The sequence below is a fragment of the Rutilus rutilus genome, assembly GCF_951802725.1.
Source record: "Rutilus rutilus genome assembly, chromosome: 8".
Taxonomy (NCBI): Eukaryota; Metazoa; Chordata; class Actinopteri; order Cypriniformes; family Leuciscidae; genus Rutilus; species Rutilus rutilus.
Window position 1 is genome coordinate 1,908,567 of NC_140222.1, and position 18,346 is coordinate 1,926,912.

Genomic DNA, 18,346 nt, shown 5'->3' on the forward strand with positions numbered 1-18,346 from the left:
CAATCTGGCGTATTAGTTATTATGTTTACTCACTTCATGGGGAAGTTCGTGTAAGACATATCTGTGCAGAGTTAGTGCAAATACTCGTAAATCATCATGATATATTAAATACAGCGTATCGCTCAGAATCTGCTCACTTGAACACACACGTCACGACACAACTAATAACAGCGCTTGTTCATTCGCACTGAAGCAATAGCGAAGATTAAAAAACATTTGGTGAACAGAAACAACATTATATTTCTGATGTTCTTTGTCCTGTATTAATCTGTCCACCTAAAACACATTTATGAGGATGAAAGAGGAACGAGGAGACGCTGGATGACGGGGAGTAGGTGCAGAGCAGGAGGCCGTCCGTGTCGTGTGGGCTGGGCCAGGTCAATGGGCCTGGCCAAGTCCAGGTGAGCCGGTTTGAGGCGGTCAATGGAGAGTCGCTCTGGTTTACCGCCCTTGTCCACTACAAAATGTTTGTTCCCCATCTCCAGAACCCGGAATGGGCCCTCGTAGAGCGGGTGTAGCGGTCCCCTGTGGGTATCGTGGCGGATGAAAACATAGTCAGCCGTCTGAAGTCCAGCGGGGATGTGTGACTGAGGGAGGCCGTGGCGGGAAGTAGAGACAGGTGCGAAAAGCCTCGCATTGTCCAGTAGAGTAGACCGCTGGAGAGTAGCAGACCAGGGAACCGTGGTGCTAGGGACAAAATCCTCTGGCACCCGCAGCGGCCGTCCAACACAGGTGTTAGCCCAGTCCCTAACATCCTTCTTGAGGCCGTGCCAAATAAACTGTGCTGCAATCAGTCTCTGCGACGCTCTCGAACCTGGGTGTGGGAGAGACCATGGATGGCATCAAAAACTTCCTTCCCGTCCTTAGTACCTCTGTGTCCTAGGAAGTCAGTGGTGGAGAGACCGAACTGGCACTTGGCGGGGTTGACAATTAATCCATGTTGGTTAAGCAGCTCAAAAAGGGTTCAGAGGTGTGCCAGGTGCTGAGACTTGGACGTGCTCGATACCAGGATGTCATCCAAGTACACAAAAAGGAAAGGCAGGTCCCGCAAAACAGAGTCCATGAGGCGCTAAAAAATATTGGACGCGTTTTTAAGGCCGAACGGCATGCGCAGAAACTCAAACAGGCGTGATCACTGCCGTTTTGGGAATGTCCACTGTGTGTACCAGCACCTGATGATATCCCCGGACGAGGTCCACCTTGGAAAAAATCACCTTGCCAGCCAGGTGTGCTGAAAAGTCCTGTATGTTCGGGACTGGGTATCGGTCAGGTGCCGTTGCCTCATTAAGCCGCCAGTAGTCACCACACGGACGCCTGCCGCCGCCAGGTTCTGGCACGATATGGAGGGGTGATGCCCACGGGCTGTCCATGTTTGCTAACTCAGCCTTTGCAACGGCAAGCTTGGTCGGGTCGAGGCGCCCCGAGTGGCGAGATGGTGCTCCACATTATGCTTCACAGCAGATGCAGAGAAAGTGGGCTGAGTGAGGGCTGGGAAACTGGCAAGTAGACGGTGGAAATCATCGGAAGCTGAGAGCATGCTAGACAGTCGTATGGAGTCGGCCCTGCTGAGCGCGCACGTATAAGAACCAAACGTGACGGCGTCAATCAGACGGCGGTTCTTTACGTCCACATGCACACAAAAAATGAGCGCCGAGGAGGGGGACGGCAACCTTTGCTGTAATAAAGTCCCAGCCGAACTGCTGTCCTCCGAAACACAATTCGACGTACCTCGTTCCATATGTGCGGATGGGGCTTCCACTGGCAGCTTCCATAGGCGGGCCGTGGCTGTCGGTCACCATGTCTAAACGGGATGCAGGCAGGACGCTCCACTGTGCTCCCGCGTCGCACAGAAAACGGCGTCCGGAGATGCTGTCGCGGATGGAAAGCGGCCGGCCGACACTCATGGCCACTACTGAGCGTTTCCCGAACCGCCGAAACTGCATGGTGAACGGCATTTGTTAGAGACAACGTCTCACGTTGAGCACACGAATGCGTGTGTCATTTATTTCAGAAGGTAAACACAGAGAACCAATGGCGCCGACAAGCGCCCCACGTCATCACGCTTTCAGACCTGCAGAACCCTACAACCCCAACAAGTGGAGGAGCGCCACTGGGAAACCACAATAACCTGCACTCGTTTATCTCTATACTGTCTCGCTTCACTTCAGATGGATGATGGATGGATGAATAGATAGATAGATGGATAGATAGAACGGATGGATAAATAGATAGATAGAATGGATGGATAGACGAATAGTTGGACGGATGGAGATATATATTGATAGATAGATAGATAGATTGATAGATTGATAAATGCATAGATAGATAGATAGATAGATTGATAAATGCATAGATAGACAGATAGATAGATAGATAGATTGATAAATGCATAGATAGACAGATAGATAGATAGATAGATAGATTGATAAATGCATAGATAGATAGATAGATAGATAGATTGATAAATGCATAGATAGACAGATAGATAGATAGATAGATAGATTGATAAATGCATAGATAGACAGATAGATAGATAGATAGATTGATAAATGCATAGATAGATAGATAGATAGATAGATAGATAGATAGATAGATAGATAGATAGATTGATAAATGCATAGATAGATAGATAGATAGATAGATAGATAGATTGATAAATGCATAGATAGACAGATAGATAGATAAATGCATAGATAGATAGATAGATAGATAGATTGATAAATGCATAGATAGACAGATAGATAGATAGATAGATTGATAAATGCATAGATAGACAGATAGATAGATAGATAGATTGATAAATGCATAGATAGACAGATAGATAGATAGATAGATAGATTGATAAATGCATAGATAGATAGATAGATAGATAGATAGATAGATTGATAGATAGATAGATAGATTGATAAATGCATAGATAGACAGATAGATACATAGATAGATAGATTGATAAATGCATAGATAGACAGATAGATAGATAGATAGATAGATAGATTGATAGATTGATAAATGCATAGATAGATAGATAGATAGATAGATTGATAAATGCATAGATAGACAGATAGATAGATAGATAGATTGATAAATGCATAGATAGACAGATAGATTGATAGATAGATAGATAGATTGATAAATGCATAGATAGATAGATAGATAGATAGATTGATAAATGCATAGATAGACAGATAGATAGATAGATAGATTGATAAATGCATAGATAGACAGATAGATAGATAGATAGATTGATAAATGCATAGATAGACAGATAGATAGATAGATAGATAGATAGATTGATAGATTGATAAATGCATAGATAGATAGATAGATAGATTGATAAATGCATAGATAGACAGATAGATAGATAGATAGATAGATAGATAGATAGATTGATAGATTGATAAATGCATAGATAGATAGATAGATAGATAGATTGATAAATGCATAGATAGACAGATAGATAGATAGATAGATTGATAAATGCATAGATAGACAGATAGATAGATAGATAGATTGATAAATGCATAGATAGACAGATAGATAGATAGATAGATAGATTGATAAATGCATAGATAGATAGATAGATAGATAGATAGATAGATAGATAGATAGATAGATTGATAAATGCATAGATAGACAGATAGATTGATAGATAGATAGATAGATTGATAAATGCATAGATATACACTGTAAAAAAATCCTGTAAATTTACATGAAAATTTAACAGCAAAATGCTGTTTTCATGTAATAACTGCAAGTTACTGTTTTTTGCAGTGCATTATGGGAAAACTTGGTCGCTTCAAATTGTGTGTTGACCAGCAACATTATGACACTGTTATTTAACAGTATAATACCATATTTTTCCATGCACATGAGTTTAGGAAGACATTTTAGTTTATCTGCATGAGGTCATTTTGCAGCTCTGCCTAGTATTATTTTATACGTAAACTACCTATTACTTATAAATATTAAACATCCAGTGATGTTTTTGTGATTTAAGTCTGATGAAGCGACTTTGTTTTAATCCGGAAGATACCACAGGAAAGTTAGCCCATTGTACAGACTGTCATCAGTATCACATTCAAACAGGTAAGCAACTTTTATTCAACTTGCACATTTTCCTTAACTTATCCGAGTAAAAATCCGAGTGAAATTGTGTTATTTTTTTCTTATGTGGTTAAATTTTTTTACGTGAGATTCAAACCGTCAATTATCTGCTGATGTTATTTGCAACTACCAGTACTCTTTGATTTGATATGTAAGTTACCAAGTAGGCCTACATCTAAATATTAACATACAGTATCAGGGTTCTCAAGTCTCACGCATTGGCCGTGAGACACACGCAATTCAACCAGTTCACACGCTCACACGCCACACCATGTATTTCTCACGCTGAAAAAGCAATGCCAACCAAGTTGTCCTGCAAGCTTTATATATAACGTTGTGTACGAGGCGCACGCACACGCACCATACGTTCGTTAGTAGGTAACCAACAACATCGCGCGAACGCGCTGGGTTTGTGCTGGTGTAATGCATTGGTCAAAAAAAGTCAGCGTTAGTTTTTTTTTTTTCTGACAGACCAGCCCATGAAACACGTAGATCAGCGGCCCATTGGCTCTTTCCTTGATTGACACTGGGCTGGCCCAATCACAACTTTAAACGAGTGAGCGAGCGTGCAGCAGTGTCAGTGTGTATCTGTCAGAATAGTCAGCGAGATGGAGAAGAAACGCAAGGAATGTGCAGAGAAATATCGCGAAACAATAGAAACAGGCCCTTAAAGCAGACGCTGTAAACTGTGTCAGAATATACAGTATGTTTTCTGCCCTTCATCAGCTCCTGTGATGATGATGATAGTGAGGAGGATCTGGATCAGGAGAGAGATGAGAAAGTGTAGAGTCCGCGGTAAGCAGAACTACTTTCAAAACACTTAGGATATGTCATGAGTGTAGGAACCCATAACCCAGTTACAGATTATTTCCACATCTGCATAGTTGACGATTACTGCAATTCACTAGAAATTTAATGAGAGGCGTTTGTAAACCATGTTTTCCGCCAAAATAAAAGCTTGATGCAGTTTCCGTCAAAATAAAAGATCATGTGCTTATCTCTTTCAAGTATAGAAATAGGTACAAATCTAATTATGAAAGTTTCCTTTATTTTTTAGTGCATTTGTTTTTACAAAATATGGCTATTACTGTCATTGGATTAATATTATAACATTATTATGTAGTGTAATGTAAATAGACACTGGAACTAAAAGAGTTTTACATTTTTCCTTGTTTAATTGGCACACTGAATATGGTTTGGAGCTTTTAATTTTGAACTCTCAGAAGGACAGAGGTCCACCCACCACAATTTTACCAAAAATCCTGTAAGAAACACGGGTATTGCTATGCCAATGCAGCTTATAGCTTGTTTTAGGATTCATCACTGTGGAGTATAGTTCAACTGTATTAATAAATGTCAAATTTTTACTTATTTCATCTGTTAACTCTCACTCGTTCCTATACTCACTCATTACATGGCATTAGTGGTTTTAAGGAATAGGAGATGGTATGCAATTAAGGGCGTGCAAAGATGGGTGGTGTTTATATAGTGGGCCAGTCTGGGCCAAAATGCCAGGGCCGATTTTTTTGTCCCAGTCCAGCCCTGCTCTTGTGTACACACACACACAAACACAAACACACACCTTAATACTCTAATATGTCATTTGTTCACAATGTCCCACCACACAATAAATCATTATACCATTTCGACTAGACACATTCAAAATGCAAAAAGATTTGTTTTTCCAAACTGTTTGGAGCAATTTGTTATATTTTTGTATATTTGTAATTTGAAATATAACATTAAATAGTATATTTGATGTGATGAATTGCTCTGTCATTTATCAGATTTACCAATTGTTATAATTTCAATTTGTGCTGGTTAATTATGAACAATGGGTTAAATTGGGGGGCGGGGACAGGCAGGGGCGGGGCTCCATTAGGGCTCCTCCCCTAACCGCATGTGATCTCACTCCAAGCTTTTGATAAAACTTGAGAACCCTGCAGTATAAATATCCAGTGAAGTGTAATTAGATGACAGGATAGCGTGTTTTAATCATGGAAAAGTAACCGAGTAAAACGATAGCATATGCCTGTGAGCTCGTTAGCATGTACTCAGACTGCATTTGGTTTGTATTTGCTACCGTCATGCACAGTTTATGCAACGGACACATGTCCCAATCTATATTGAAGCAAAAGATAGGTGAGGTATGATCAAAATTCATAAATCTTGCGTGATTACTGTGAACGTGCATGTTCAAACCGCTACAGAAATAGCAGCATAACAGATCGATGGATGGAATGTCGATAATTTTCAGATTTTTCTTTTTAATTAAGACTATTTTTTTAGGTATCTCTTCTTTACATTATGTTCACCTTGTCATTATAGATAAACTCCTGAAGGCTAACTTTGTAGAGAAGCAAGGACTCATTCTTTAAAGAACTGTGAGTTTGCCTGTTGCTTGTTCTATTAACACCTGTATAGTTGTTCACCTAAAAATTGTAGTTCTCTCATCATTTACTTAACCTTATGTTGTCTCTTTCTCTTGGAGGAAAAATTAAGATATTGTTATGGAGAAATGATGTCTGTTTGCCCAAACAATGGAAGACGAATGGGGACCAAACCTTCAAGCTCAAAAAGGAACGTAAAGGTACAGTACCATTAAAATAATAGTTCACCCAAAAATGAAAATTAGCCCAATGATTTACTCACCCTGAAGCCATCCTAGGTGTATATGACATTATTCTTTCAGACAAATACAATCAAGAGTTATATTAAAAAATGTCCTGGCTCTTCCAAGTTTTATAATGGGAGTGAATGGGCACCATTTTTTTTAAGTCCATCGAAGTCCATCTATCCATCATAAAAGTGTCCCAAATGGCTCCGGGGGGGTTAATAAATGCCTTTTGAAGCAAAGTGTTCCATTATTGTAAGAAAAATGTTCATATTTAAAACTTTATCGACTTAAATAACTAGCTTCCGGCAGATGTCTATACGCAAGTCGACTTATGCCAGTTCAAACAAACAGGGCTGAACAAACAAACAACTTTCGCCGTAAATCGATGCGTATGGCCGCATGGCGGAAACTAGTTATTTTAGTCTAGAAATGTATAAATATGGATATTTTTCTTACACCAATGCATCACTTCGCTTCAGAAGGCCTCTATTAACCCCTCAAAGCAGTTTGGGACACTTTTATGATGGATAGATGCACTTGTATGGACTTGCCATTCACTCCCATTATAAAGCTTGGAAGAGCCAGGACATTTTTTTTTATATAACTATAATTGTATTCGTCTAAAAGAAAAATGTCATATACTCCTAGGATGACCGCAGGGTGAGTAAATCATGGGCTAATTTAAATTTTTGGGTGAACTATCCCTTTAATCTAAGTCACCAGTTGTTTCATGTAATATCAAAGATATGAGACCAAAGCATCAAAAACTGGACTCCAATCACTAGATGTATGGTGAAACAAATTGAAACAAGTGACCCGTATAAATTAGGCTAGTTTTATCTTTCATTTACTATGACTAATGGTGTTCCCCATTATTGATCCCGATTCTCTTCTTTTCCATTGTAGGGACAAACAGACATTGCTTTTCCATTAAAATATCATCTTTTTCATCATTAGAGTTTAAATCTGCATAAGGGTAAGTAAATGAGAAAATTATAATTTTTACATAAACCATTCATATTCTGAATATGTTAGGCCTATTGGCTCTGTAGAATATAAGGAACAAGTAGCACATTAAGTTTTTAATTTTTAATTTGCAGATACAAATACTGTCAGTCATCTTAAATTGTTTTCTTTACCAATAGATGTCTGCCAAACCTGCTGACCTTGAGAAAATGTTTGCCTGTGTCTCCTTGTTTGATCCTTCTTGGTAAGTATGTCATATTAGACATGTCTGCATTTTGTTTCTCTAAAACAAAGCTAACACTCCAGACTGACACATAACTTTCGTTTATCAGGATAAGATTCACATTTATGTGCATCATGCTAGAATCTACTGACTATAAATGTACTCTGTATGATCTCCACAGTTAATTCCAAGTCTTCAGTGAATTATCCAGTAGTTTTTGGTTAGGAATTTTTTAGATAATCAAAATTATACACTGCAAATCATTTTAATTGAAAAATTTCTCCTCTTATTTTTCAGATACTTTATTCGAATAAATCCGGAAAAGAGAACCAAAGCTGCACAGAGAAAACAGGTGTGTAAAATAATTGGGAAACCTGTGCAGAAAAAGACTTTAACCATCAGTCCAAAAGTATAAAATGCTGATATATATTTTATAAACTATTTGTTTTGATATAAAATAATTGGCTAGTGTTCATTGAAGCCTGACTTAAGAGTATTTAAGAGTACTTAAGAGTATTTTATGAATAGGTAATGTATTTATGTATGTATATGTAATTATGTATGCCTGTTTTAAGGCATATGGTAAAAGTCTATCTAATGTTTTATGAGAATAAATCTAAAAGTTTATCTAGTGTTGTGTTGTTCTTAAAGGTATTAGCTTTAATAAAAGCATGTTTTAAGGTAATCTTTTGTTTGAGTCATTTGTTTGCAAGCAATTTTCAGTGTTTTTTATTTTAGAATGCAAATTTTAAATTGTCAGATTCTAGTAGTGTTACAATGTAAAGATCACATTTTAGAGTACTTTAATACACTTTATAGTAATGCACAGTTTGTGTATATGCAGCCGAACACCTGACAGTATTATACTGTGCAGCCTATATTTTCTACAGCACAGTACTGTAATATTTTTTACAGTAATAAACTGTAACTTCAGATTACAGCATTCTACAGGTAAATCTAGCTGCCTGTAGTTTACTGTAAATTAACGGGAACATTTTTACAGTAATAAACTGTTGTTTCAGATTACAGCAGGTTCACTGTAAAATTACAGCATTCTACAGGTAAATCTAGCTGCCTGTAGTTTACTGTAAATTAACGGGGAATTTTTTTACAGTGTAGATAGATAGATAGATAGATTGATAAATGCATAGATAGACAGATAGATAGATAGATAGATTGATAAATGCATAGATAGACAGATAGATAGATAGATTGATAAATGCATAGATAGACAGATAGATAGATAGATAGATAGATTGATAAATGCATAGATAGACAGATAGATAGATAGATTGATAAATGCATAGATAGATAGATAGATAGATAGATAGATAGATAGATAGATAGATTGATAAATGCATAGATAGATAGATAGATAGATAGATAGATAGATAGATAGATAGATAGATAGATAGATAGATGCATAGATAGATAGATAGATAGATAGAGAGAGATAGATAGATTCAGCTGTGTGCAGCTGACCATTTGGGCTAATTCAGGAGAGTGACGTCAGCGGTGATCCCGGGCCCCTCGCGCGGGGATTGGTCGGGACTCACTAACTCTGTCCCGCTGAGCTCGTCTCTCAGTCAGTGTGTGTGTGTGTGTGTGTGAGTGAGGGGAACCCAGGGCCAGGACCGAACGCGCGATCTCTCCCGGACCTCCTCCGGTACAGCGGCATCATGGGGAACGCGCCCGGTTCGTCTCTGGAGGAGCTGAACGCGTGCGAGTCGCACCAGTGGTACCGGAAGTTCATGACCGAGTGTCCGTCCGGTCAGCTCACGTTCTACGAGTTCAAGAAGTTCTTCGGGCTGAAGAATCTGTCAGAGTCCTCAAACGCGTACGTCACGACCATGTTCAAGACCTTCGACGCGAACGATGTAAGAAACGCATTTATTATTTACTGGTTTTTTGTTGTTGTTATCATTAATAATATCATTATGCATTTTCATATCGCCCTCATTTAAATGCTATTATAAATGTAGCCTACTATGTAGTATTTATATTTATATATATATATATATATTTCCATCAAGTCATTCCATTTGTATCCTCGCTTAAAAATAATAATAATTGGATCATTCCTGGGATTCGGTGCCTTTTGTGTCTCCACCAGTAAAGATCGTGATCTTACTGCCTTAAAATGTCGAACAATATCAACTTTAAACCTGTCTTAGGCATACATAACACCATTTGAACTCTAAGCATATTGAAGTTGATTAAGGTTATTTTATTATTATTATTATTATTATTTTACAGTATTTTGAACCACCATAAGGCCCTATCACAAATTTCCTCTGTTCCCAGGGCTCTGTATCCCAATTTCATGATAAATACTGTATAATATAATACTATAGGTGTTTTTTGTTGATGTTGGATATATATTAGAAAAGATTCTTTCTAATATATTCAGTTATAATTATTTATTTTTTTGCAATTATAATCAAGGTTTTGCAATGTTTTACATTATTGTTTCCCTTCTAAATCCAGTTCAAACTAAAGTAATGATGTAACTGGTTATGTGAGCGATAGGATGTTATTATTTTGTCCACTCTGTTATCACTTTTTCCATCCTGTTTAGCATTTGTGTTTTTTACAATAATTTCATAAAATAAATATTTAATAATTCAGTGAAATTTTTTATTTATTGGAGTATTAATATCACAGTACTTTAAAAAGTAAACAAAAACACCTTTTAGTCAAAAAATAAATGAAAAAAGTAAAATTAGGCTATGCGTTTGTGAGAAAGTAGGTACAATTCTTATACAATATTAATATTTTCTGATATTTTATAAACTGATATGCTTTTAAAGGTACACAGAGCCCATAAACTACAACCATAGTATTTCATTTGTCTCTATAACAGGGTGGACATTTGTGATCCTCCATTTCACTTATTTTGCTTAATAAAAGGTGATATTTATTTACCTGAGCTTGACCAAACAAAATGAGTTTGATTTTCTACATGATTTTATGATGGCAAAAAGACACCGAATACCAGGAACCACCCAATTATTATTAATGACAATAATAATAATAATAATAATATTTGGTTATTCAGATATTTAAAACGTTATTGATATTTCATTGTAAGTTACGTAGTTTTGTTTTCAGGAAAGTAATGAATTATTTAATATTTATAGCAGGAGTTTCAGGTAATTGTAAGTGTAAAGTCAGCATAAGTGCTGATATAACGAGGGTTAAATGAGGTGCGTTTCCTCACGTCCCTTCAGCTGAGGATTGTGGGTAATGAGATATATACACTAATACGGTAAAGTCAGCTAAACAGCAGCACTGCACAGGTCAGAGATCCTCACTGAATCCCATCAGAGCCGCTAATCTGGTTAACTGAGGGGTTCGTGTCCTCAGAACGAGACTTTATTTCTGAACACGGCTTTCATTTGTCACCAGAAAAAATATGTGATATTCAATATAGTTCATTCTATGTTAAAATGCACTGTATGAACATAAAATGATAGAATTATAATTTATAAATTAATATAAATAAAAAAATCATACATTGGTATATTGATAAACATTACTAGCAAGTCAGAATAATTGCACAAGGGGGCGGAGTTTAGTTCGAGAAGGGGCGGGGTTTAGTTCGAGAAGGGGCGGGGCATCAACAGATTCTATGTTTTAATAATCGTTCTATTTCCATGAGAAAAGGAAAGTCCACACTATGGATATAACGACGACGACACTGATGAACGATAACATCGAACGAGAACGAAACATTGACAGCCAATCAGAATCCATCCTGCTTTAAAGTGACAGACAACTGTTGTGTGTTTATAATAGAACGCTTGTGTGGAGGTAAATATAGCTATCGTTCTAGTTGGTGTGAACGAGTCGTAATCATGTTTAACAACACTGAACTCTAAGCTTTCTAATCTCTGCTGCTCTATTTCTGTGAGCTGGATCTGTGTGGATCAGCTTCATGGAGACTAAAATAAACAAACTAAAATAAACTAATAATATTATGCAATATCAGCTGAGTACATGCCACTATATTGCCAAAAGTATTGGGTCACCCCTCCTAATCACTGAATTCAGGTCTTCCAATCACTCCCATGGCCACAGTTGCATAAAATCAAGCACAACGGATAGATAGATAGGATTAAGAATGGGATGTCATTAAAGTTCATGTGATGTAAAGGCAGACGTCCCAAAACTTTTGGCAATATAGTGTAAAACAGATCCATATGTGGTCCAGTATAATAGTTTGATGTGTGTGTGTGTGTGTGTGTGTGTGTGGTCAGGACGGCTGTATAGACTTCATGGAGTACGTGGCTGCTCTGAGTCTGGTCCTGAAGGGAAGCGTTCAGCAGAAGTTACGCTGGTACTTCAAACTCTACGACATGGACGGCAGCGGATGCATCGACCGGGACGAGCTGCTGCTGATCTTCAAGGTTTGAGGACGTGATTCTCTTCAGCGCCTCCTGCTGGAGGAACCAGATTAAACCAGTAACACCCTCCATCTGTGCTGAACATCATCTGATGATGACTCTGAGTCTCTGTAATGCTGCCTTCACACCAAACGCGAATAGAGCGTCAAATTCGCGTCTACCGCGTCTAGTTGGACGCTTGAACATTTTGAATCCATTTTTTTTCTCACACAACACTGTCCAGACACGAACTATGTTCTTATACACTAAAGTATGTTGGTTGTCTTTACATTAGAATAATAATGTTTCATATAATCTAGATTTAGATATGGAATAAATAGCATTCAGTACAAAATGAATGTCTCATATACTGAAATCAAGTTGAGGCCAAACATATAAAATAACTGTAAAGCGGGACTGCCCCCGTTTATCACGTCACTTCACCACGTGATAGCAGCAAGCAGGCTCCTGATTGGTTATCGCGGCGCGAACTGACGCCAAAGTTCAAATTTTTCAACTCATAAATGCACAAAAAGCACCATATAAAATCGCGGCAGATGCTCAATTCGCGTCATTCGCGCGAACTGGACGAATTCGATTCGCGTCGCGCCGCGCTAAATGCCTCATTCGCACCGCAGGATCTCCAGATGCACGTAAACGCGTCTTTACATTGACTTAACATGGAAATCACTCGCGCCAGACGCTCTATTTGCGTTTGGTATGAACGCAGCATAAGAGGATCCTCAGGACTCACTGAACTCACTTTCATCTGCTGTTGTTTTTCCTCTTCAGGCCATTCGAGCCATTAGTGGAATAGAGCAGGAGGTTTCAGCAGAAGAGTTCACTGATATGGTGTTCGACAAGATTGATCTGAATGGAGATGGTAATCTATCTATCCATCCATCTATCTATCTATCCATCCATCCATCCATCCATCCATCCATCCATCCATCCATCCATCCATCCATCCATCCATCCATCCATCCATCCATCCATCCATCCATCCATCCATCCATCCATCCATCCATTTATCCATCTTATGCTGTAGAGTCCCAGTGCTGCTGTAATCAGTAGGGTAACCCTAACTCAGAGATTAGGCTCTAAATGAGTTCAGTGATTCAGATCAAATGATTATTATGTGAAAACAACCAACACCACCTTATTGTCTTTTCTCTTTGTTTATCTTGCTATTACAACTCAGTTACAGTTTAACATTGTTATTTGTGTTATTTGGGTCAAGAGCCCAACTAAAGCAAACACTGATCATCATAATGGTGACTTCACAATTGTGATTTTTCTCCTTTGGTGATTCAGCTTGTGAACATCAGGTGTCTTCAACAACGCTCAATCATCACTCAATTAATCACTTAATTATCTCATTAACTTTAACTCTGCTTCAGTGTTCCTTTAACACTCTTATTTGAAACACTTTTAACACTCTTGAGTGTGGTCTCAGATAAACTCCCAGAAGAGTTCATTTCTCACTGGAGTTTTTGCAATGCATCTGTCTTTCTGAATTAATATGCTCATTAAAATGCTAATGCTACAGTATAAATCTGTAACTGTGTGTGTTTAGGGGTTCTGTCTCTGGATGAGTTCATGGAGGGAATCCAAGCGGACGAGGAGCTCTTGAAGATGTTGACCCAGACTTTAGATCTGTCTCATATCGTCAACAAGATCTACAGCGAGATCCACCCTGAGCAGAAGGTCACCTGACCCAGACCAGCCGGAGATCATGATGATGACGGTAGCGCTGGCTCTGGTTCTGTGAGCGGCGTCTGGACTCGACTGTTGAGTGAAGAGGTTTAAACCCTCGACACATCAGATATTAACAGGATTAACTGTTTCGGACTGAACTTTAAGAGCCAACAGCTGATTATTCTCCTGTAATCTCACAGAATTACGTTAGTGACTATGGGCCCTATCTCGCACCCAGCGCAATTGACTTTGTACAGCGACGCATGTGTCATTCCTATTTTGCACCCGCGCACAGCAGACTTTTCCCTCCACAGACGCACGTCGGTAAATTAGGGAATGAACTTGCGCTCCCGGGGGCGGTTCAGCGAAAAGAGGAGGCGTGTTCCAGCGCAAATGTTCCCTGGTGCTATTTTGCAGTTTCAGAAAACAATTCCGCCACTGACCAGGAGAAACCTAGTCTAAAGTCAGTGAGTTTTTTTTGCTTTTTTATTAGGATAGGACAGTAGCTAGACAGGGAGTGAGGTGCGAAAGAGAGAGGCTGGATGGGATCCGGAAAGGTCCACGAGCCAGGACTCGAACTCGGGTCGCCTGAAGCACAGCGGCGCTACATGTCGGTGCACTTGCCCATGAGGCTATCGGTGCTGATGAATTACATTTATTTTTCTGTGGAAAAAAACTTGCAGTATTATATTTTGTAGGACACATTGATAATGTTATTACACTTGGATTCCCTTTTCAAAATAAAAGCCTGAAACTGTTCATTGTATGCAGAATAATAACTATAAACAGCCTCAAAATATGTGACATGATGTATCGTATTGACCAGGGGCGGGTCTAAGGTCAGTGGATATTCAGGGCTTTAGCCCAAACTAAAATTGGGTATTTTTATTTAAAGGAATTAATTAATTATAAATATATATTGCAGTGAATCTCTTATCCGCATCTTAAGTTTATTGCCAATAATAATGATATAATGTCTTCAGCACAGCGACTCATTTAATCACCTCTGATTGGCCGATGCGTTCAACAGACATGTCTGTGATTGGCTGCAATGCTCAACGCTGCAAAAGCGCGTCGTAAGTTCCTTTAATGCAAAGGGAAAAATATAAATAAAACCGTAATATGCACTTTTCATGATTAGGTAATCGCGGCAGCTGTAATCTTATTCACATTTGTTTTTCTGATTAATCGTTTTGCTCTATGAGAAAGACAAGGTTACAAAATATTCGTGGCTTTACTAAAAACATTTTAAAAACAACTTAAGCCCGCTTAGCCCAGCCCTAGCGCCGCCCCTGGTATTGACAATCAATGCAATTTTGTATTTATGTCCCAAATATTTGTAATAAAATCTTCATATAAAATGCACGTAACATAACGCTAATAATCAGCGTTATTTTAGAATTATTTATATACTATTTAAGTATTTATTATTATTATTGTGAATAAGCTTATATTTTTTATATTTTCATGTTCAGTAATTTGATGTTTTTGTCATAATACTAATTCTTAATATTTATATATATACCATACTTTTTTATCTATTTTATTTTATTTTATTTCAGCTTTATTTTAACGGCCAAAAACGAGTTAGTTTTAGTTAAAGCTGCAGTCCGGAGCTTTTTTGGGTTAAAAATGATCCAAAATACATGTTTGAGCAAGTACATCACCAGCCAGTGTTCAACACTCTCTGCTTGCCGTAGCTCGGTTCACGACGGCTTGTAATAATGTGTTTTACTCCAGTGGGACTGGTGGATTTCAGCGGGAAATTCAAGCGTCATTCCGTCACATCTGTCCACATGAAGAAGAGTCTCGGCTAGTCGGCTGTGAGTGTGAGGATGCTGGAGATTTATAGCCTTTTCTCACAGCACTTGATATGATTAAACTGATCAATATGATGGCGGATCCAGAAAGCTTCAAACGACGATCACCAGCTGGAGATTCACCCGCTGTAAAATGCGAAAGACTTCGGACTTCGGAGAAAAAAAGAGACTCATGCGAAAACAAGGATAATATCGGAAGGGCATTAAATGTCACGCAATGCTGATGTTTTTAACATTAACAATTTGACGTGAAATGAAAAGTGATCGTAAGATTTACTGCGATGCTTTTTTCCCCTTAGTTGCTCAGAACAAAAGTGGATGTTACTCGTTCTGATGACATTTTCCAGTCATACTTCCAAAAAGCAGGATCTGTGATTGCGAATGCGTATCCACACCGGCGGCGACTGACAGACGCACATTCTCCTCAAAACACCGGATTCATCCGCGCTGTGCCGAGCCGAGGCACAACCCACGTAAAGCTGATAATCCGCGAATAACTGCAATTGCAGATTTCGAACAGAGATGGCGACAGAGAGGAGAAACTACAAACTGCATTTAATACATGTAGTGTCAGCACTTTCTTACAGTGAATATAATAAACTCTATTTTATATTGCTCTTTTACAGCAAGCTTCTCAAGGTGCTTACACAGACAAAAGTAAACCAACACGAAAACTGCAAATAAAAGCTAGTATATTAAAGTTGTTGTGTGAGATATTATTCCAGTGTAAATCATCTGTTTTCTATGTGAATATACAGTAAAGTGTAATTTATTCCTGTGAATTTTCAGCATCATTACTCGTCTTCAGTGTCACATGATCCTTCAGAAATTACTCTAATATGATGATTTGATGATGGACAGCCAGGAATGATGAAGATGATGAAGATGATGAGCTCGACTGAGGAGGTGTAACCCTCGGCACATCAGATATTAACAGTATTTACCGTGTTTTACTGTGGTGATCTCAGCTGGACTGGATTATCTGTTCTCCTGAACTCATAGATTAGAGTTAGTGAGGATACAGTAATCAAGACTGATCACTTATACATGCATTAAACATTAAATCACTATTAAACAACCTGTAAAATGCATTATAGCAAGAGGTCATTTAAAGTGACAGACCAAGAAGTGACATCATTACTTAGTTTAGCTTTAGCATATATATATATATATATATATATATATATATATATATATATATATATATATATAAATCCTTTATTAAGAGTTTTATATCTTATTTTGCACCCTGTTTAAAGAAAGTGTCATATGTACGTTAGAAACACTAACAATCTTCACTCTCCACTGCAGTCTCAAATTCATATTCATATTTATTTGTATAGCGCTTTTCACTGTAATATCGTTTCAAATGCATGTTTTCTACATTACAGTCTAGAGTAGATAACATTACCAGTAATATCTGTATTACGTACTTATGCAGATAATACAAATCATGCAGTAAGTCTTTATTTATTTATTTATAAAGCACATTTAAATTCAATAAAATGGTTTGCTTACAAGGGAAGGTGTGATTAGAAAGGGAGGTATGTGCATTAATGATATCTTTCGGTATTCTATGACAGAGATCGCATCAGTCACGGAGAATGTATTTTATATTAATGTTAAAATGGTTGTTTTTTAATTAGATTATGCATGTGCAGTTTTCTACGTTACACAACGTCTCCAGCACGTGGCAGTATTTGACTAAAACATGAAGGAAATTCTGGGTTTTCAAATTGATTTATGCTTCTGATTTCTTGATAGTTTGACGTTTTTATAACTTCTTTAACTCTTGTGAATATGCTTTAGACATCTGCTCGTGTTTACGAAACACTTTTGTGACAAATACACATCCCTCAGAGCTGGAATAGCCGATGCATTGCGAGTTTTATTCTTTCTTCACTTTAAGAGCCGATAGGCTATTAAATAGTAATAATAGTATATTAGTAATATGTTAAAAATATAATAATAAATACAAAAAGTTAATATATATAAAATATATATGTGGCATTTTATTTATAAGAATAGATGCAGCGATTACATGTTGTGGTGACGGTCGGTTTGCTTCATGAACTCACGATGGAGAAACTGATCGGAAGAAATATTGAAATAACGAAAACTTCCGTTTATAAAAGTCCATAAGAATCATTTTCATACGTTGGCAGTTTCATAGATCAAGATACAGTTTATTTAGAATATATATATTATTTATTAAGTATATGTAAATATTTATATTCATAGTGTTCCCATACATTTGAATAATGTATAATAATTTTCATATAATTAAGTATTCATATGTGATTTATTGCATTTTTTATTATTATATTGTATTAATGAAAAATCATTTATTTAGCCCTATAAAATCCCTCAGTTTTCCCGCCTTCTGTGTGACGCAGCTCTCTTTGAGTTTAGGTTTTGCTGTTAAAATGGCGTCGAGTTTCGGGTGAGAATCCTCAATGTATAATGCCTTCTGAAATATTAGCCAAATGCAATGGTTTACTCCGTTAAATTCATTAAATGATATTTCATTAAT

The 18,346-nt window shown here is 37.6% G+C and overlaps 1 protein-coding gene across 1 annotated transcript; it reads left to right on the forward strand.

The window, feature by feature from the left end:
- Positions 1–9,489: 9,489 nt before the first annotated feature.
- On the forward strand, positions 9,490–16,656 carry LOC311295738 (guanylyl cyclase-activating protein 1-like). The gene is made up of 4 exons (XM_084417243.1): positions 9,490–9,787; positions 12,170–12,319; positions 13,088–13,178; positions 13,872–16,656. The coding sequence occupies exons 1-4, from the start codon at positions 9,590–9,592 to the stop codon at positions 14,009–14,011; spliced, it is 579 nt and encodes a 192-aa protein (XP_084273369.1). The 5' UTR covers positions 9,490–9,589; the 3' UTR covers positions 14,012–16,656.
- Positions 16,657–18,346: the final 1,690 nt, after the last annotated feature.

What these genes read in the sequence shown, in the direction of transcription:
- LOC311295738 (XM_084417243.1), top strand. Translation starts at nt 9,590, where the DNA reads ATGGGGAACGCGCCCGGTTCGTCTCTGGAGGAGCTGAACGCGTGCGAG. An exon ending in AGCTGCTGCTGATCTTCAAG is followed by an intron (nt 12,320 to 13,087) that starts GTTTGAGGACGT and finishes TTTCCTCTTCAG; the next exon opens with GCCATTCGAGCCATTAGTGG. An exon ending in GATTGATCTGAATGGAGATG is followed by an intron (nt 13,179 to 13,871) that starts GTAATCTATCTA and finishes GTGTGTGTTTAG; the next exon opens with GGGTTCTGTCTCTGGATGAG.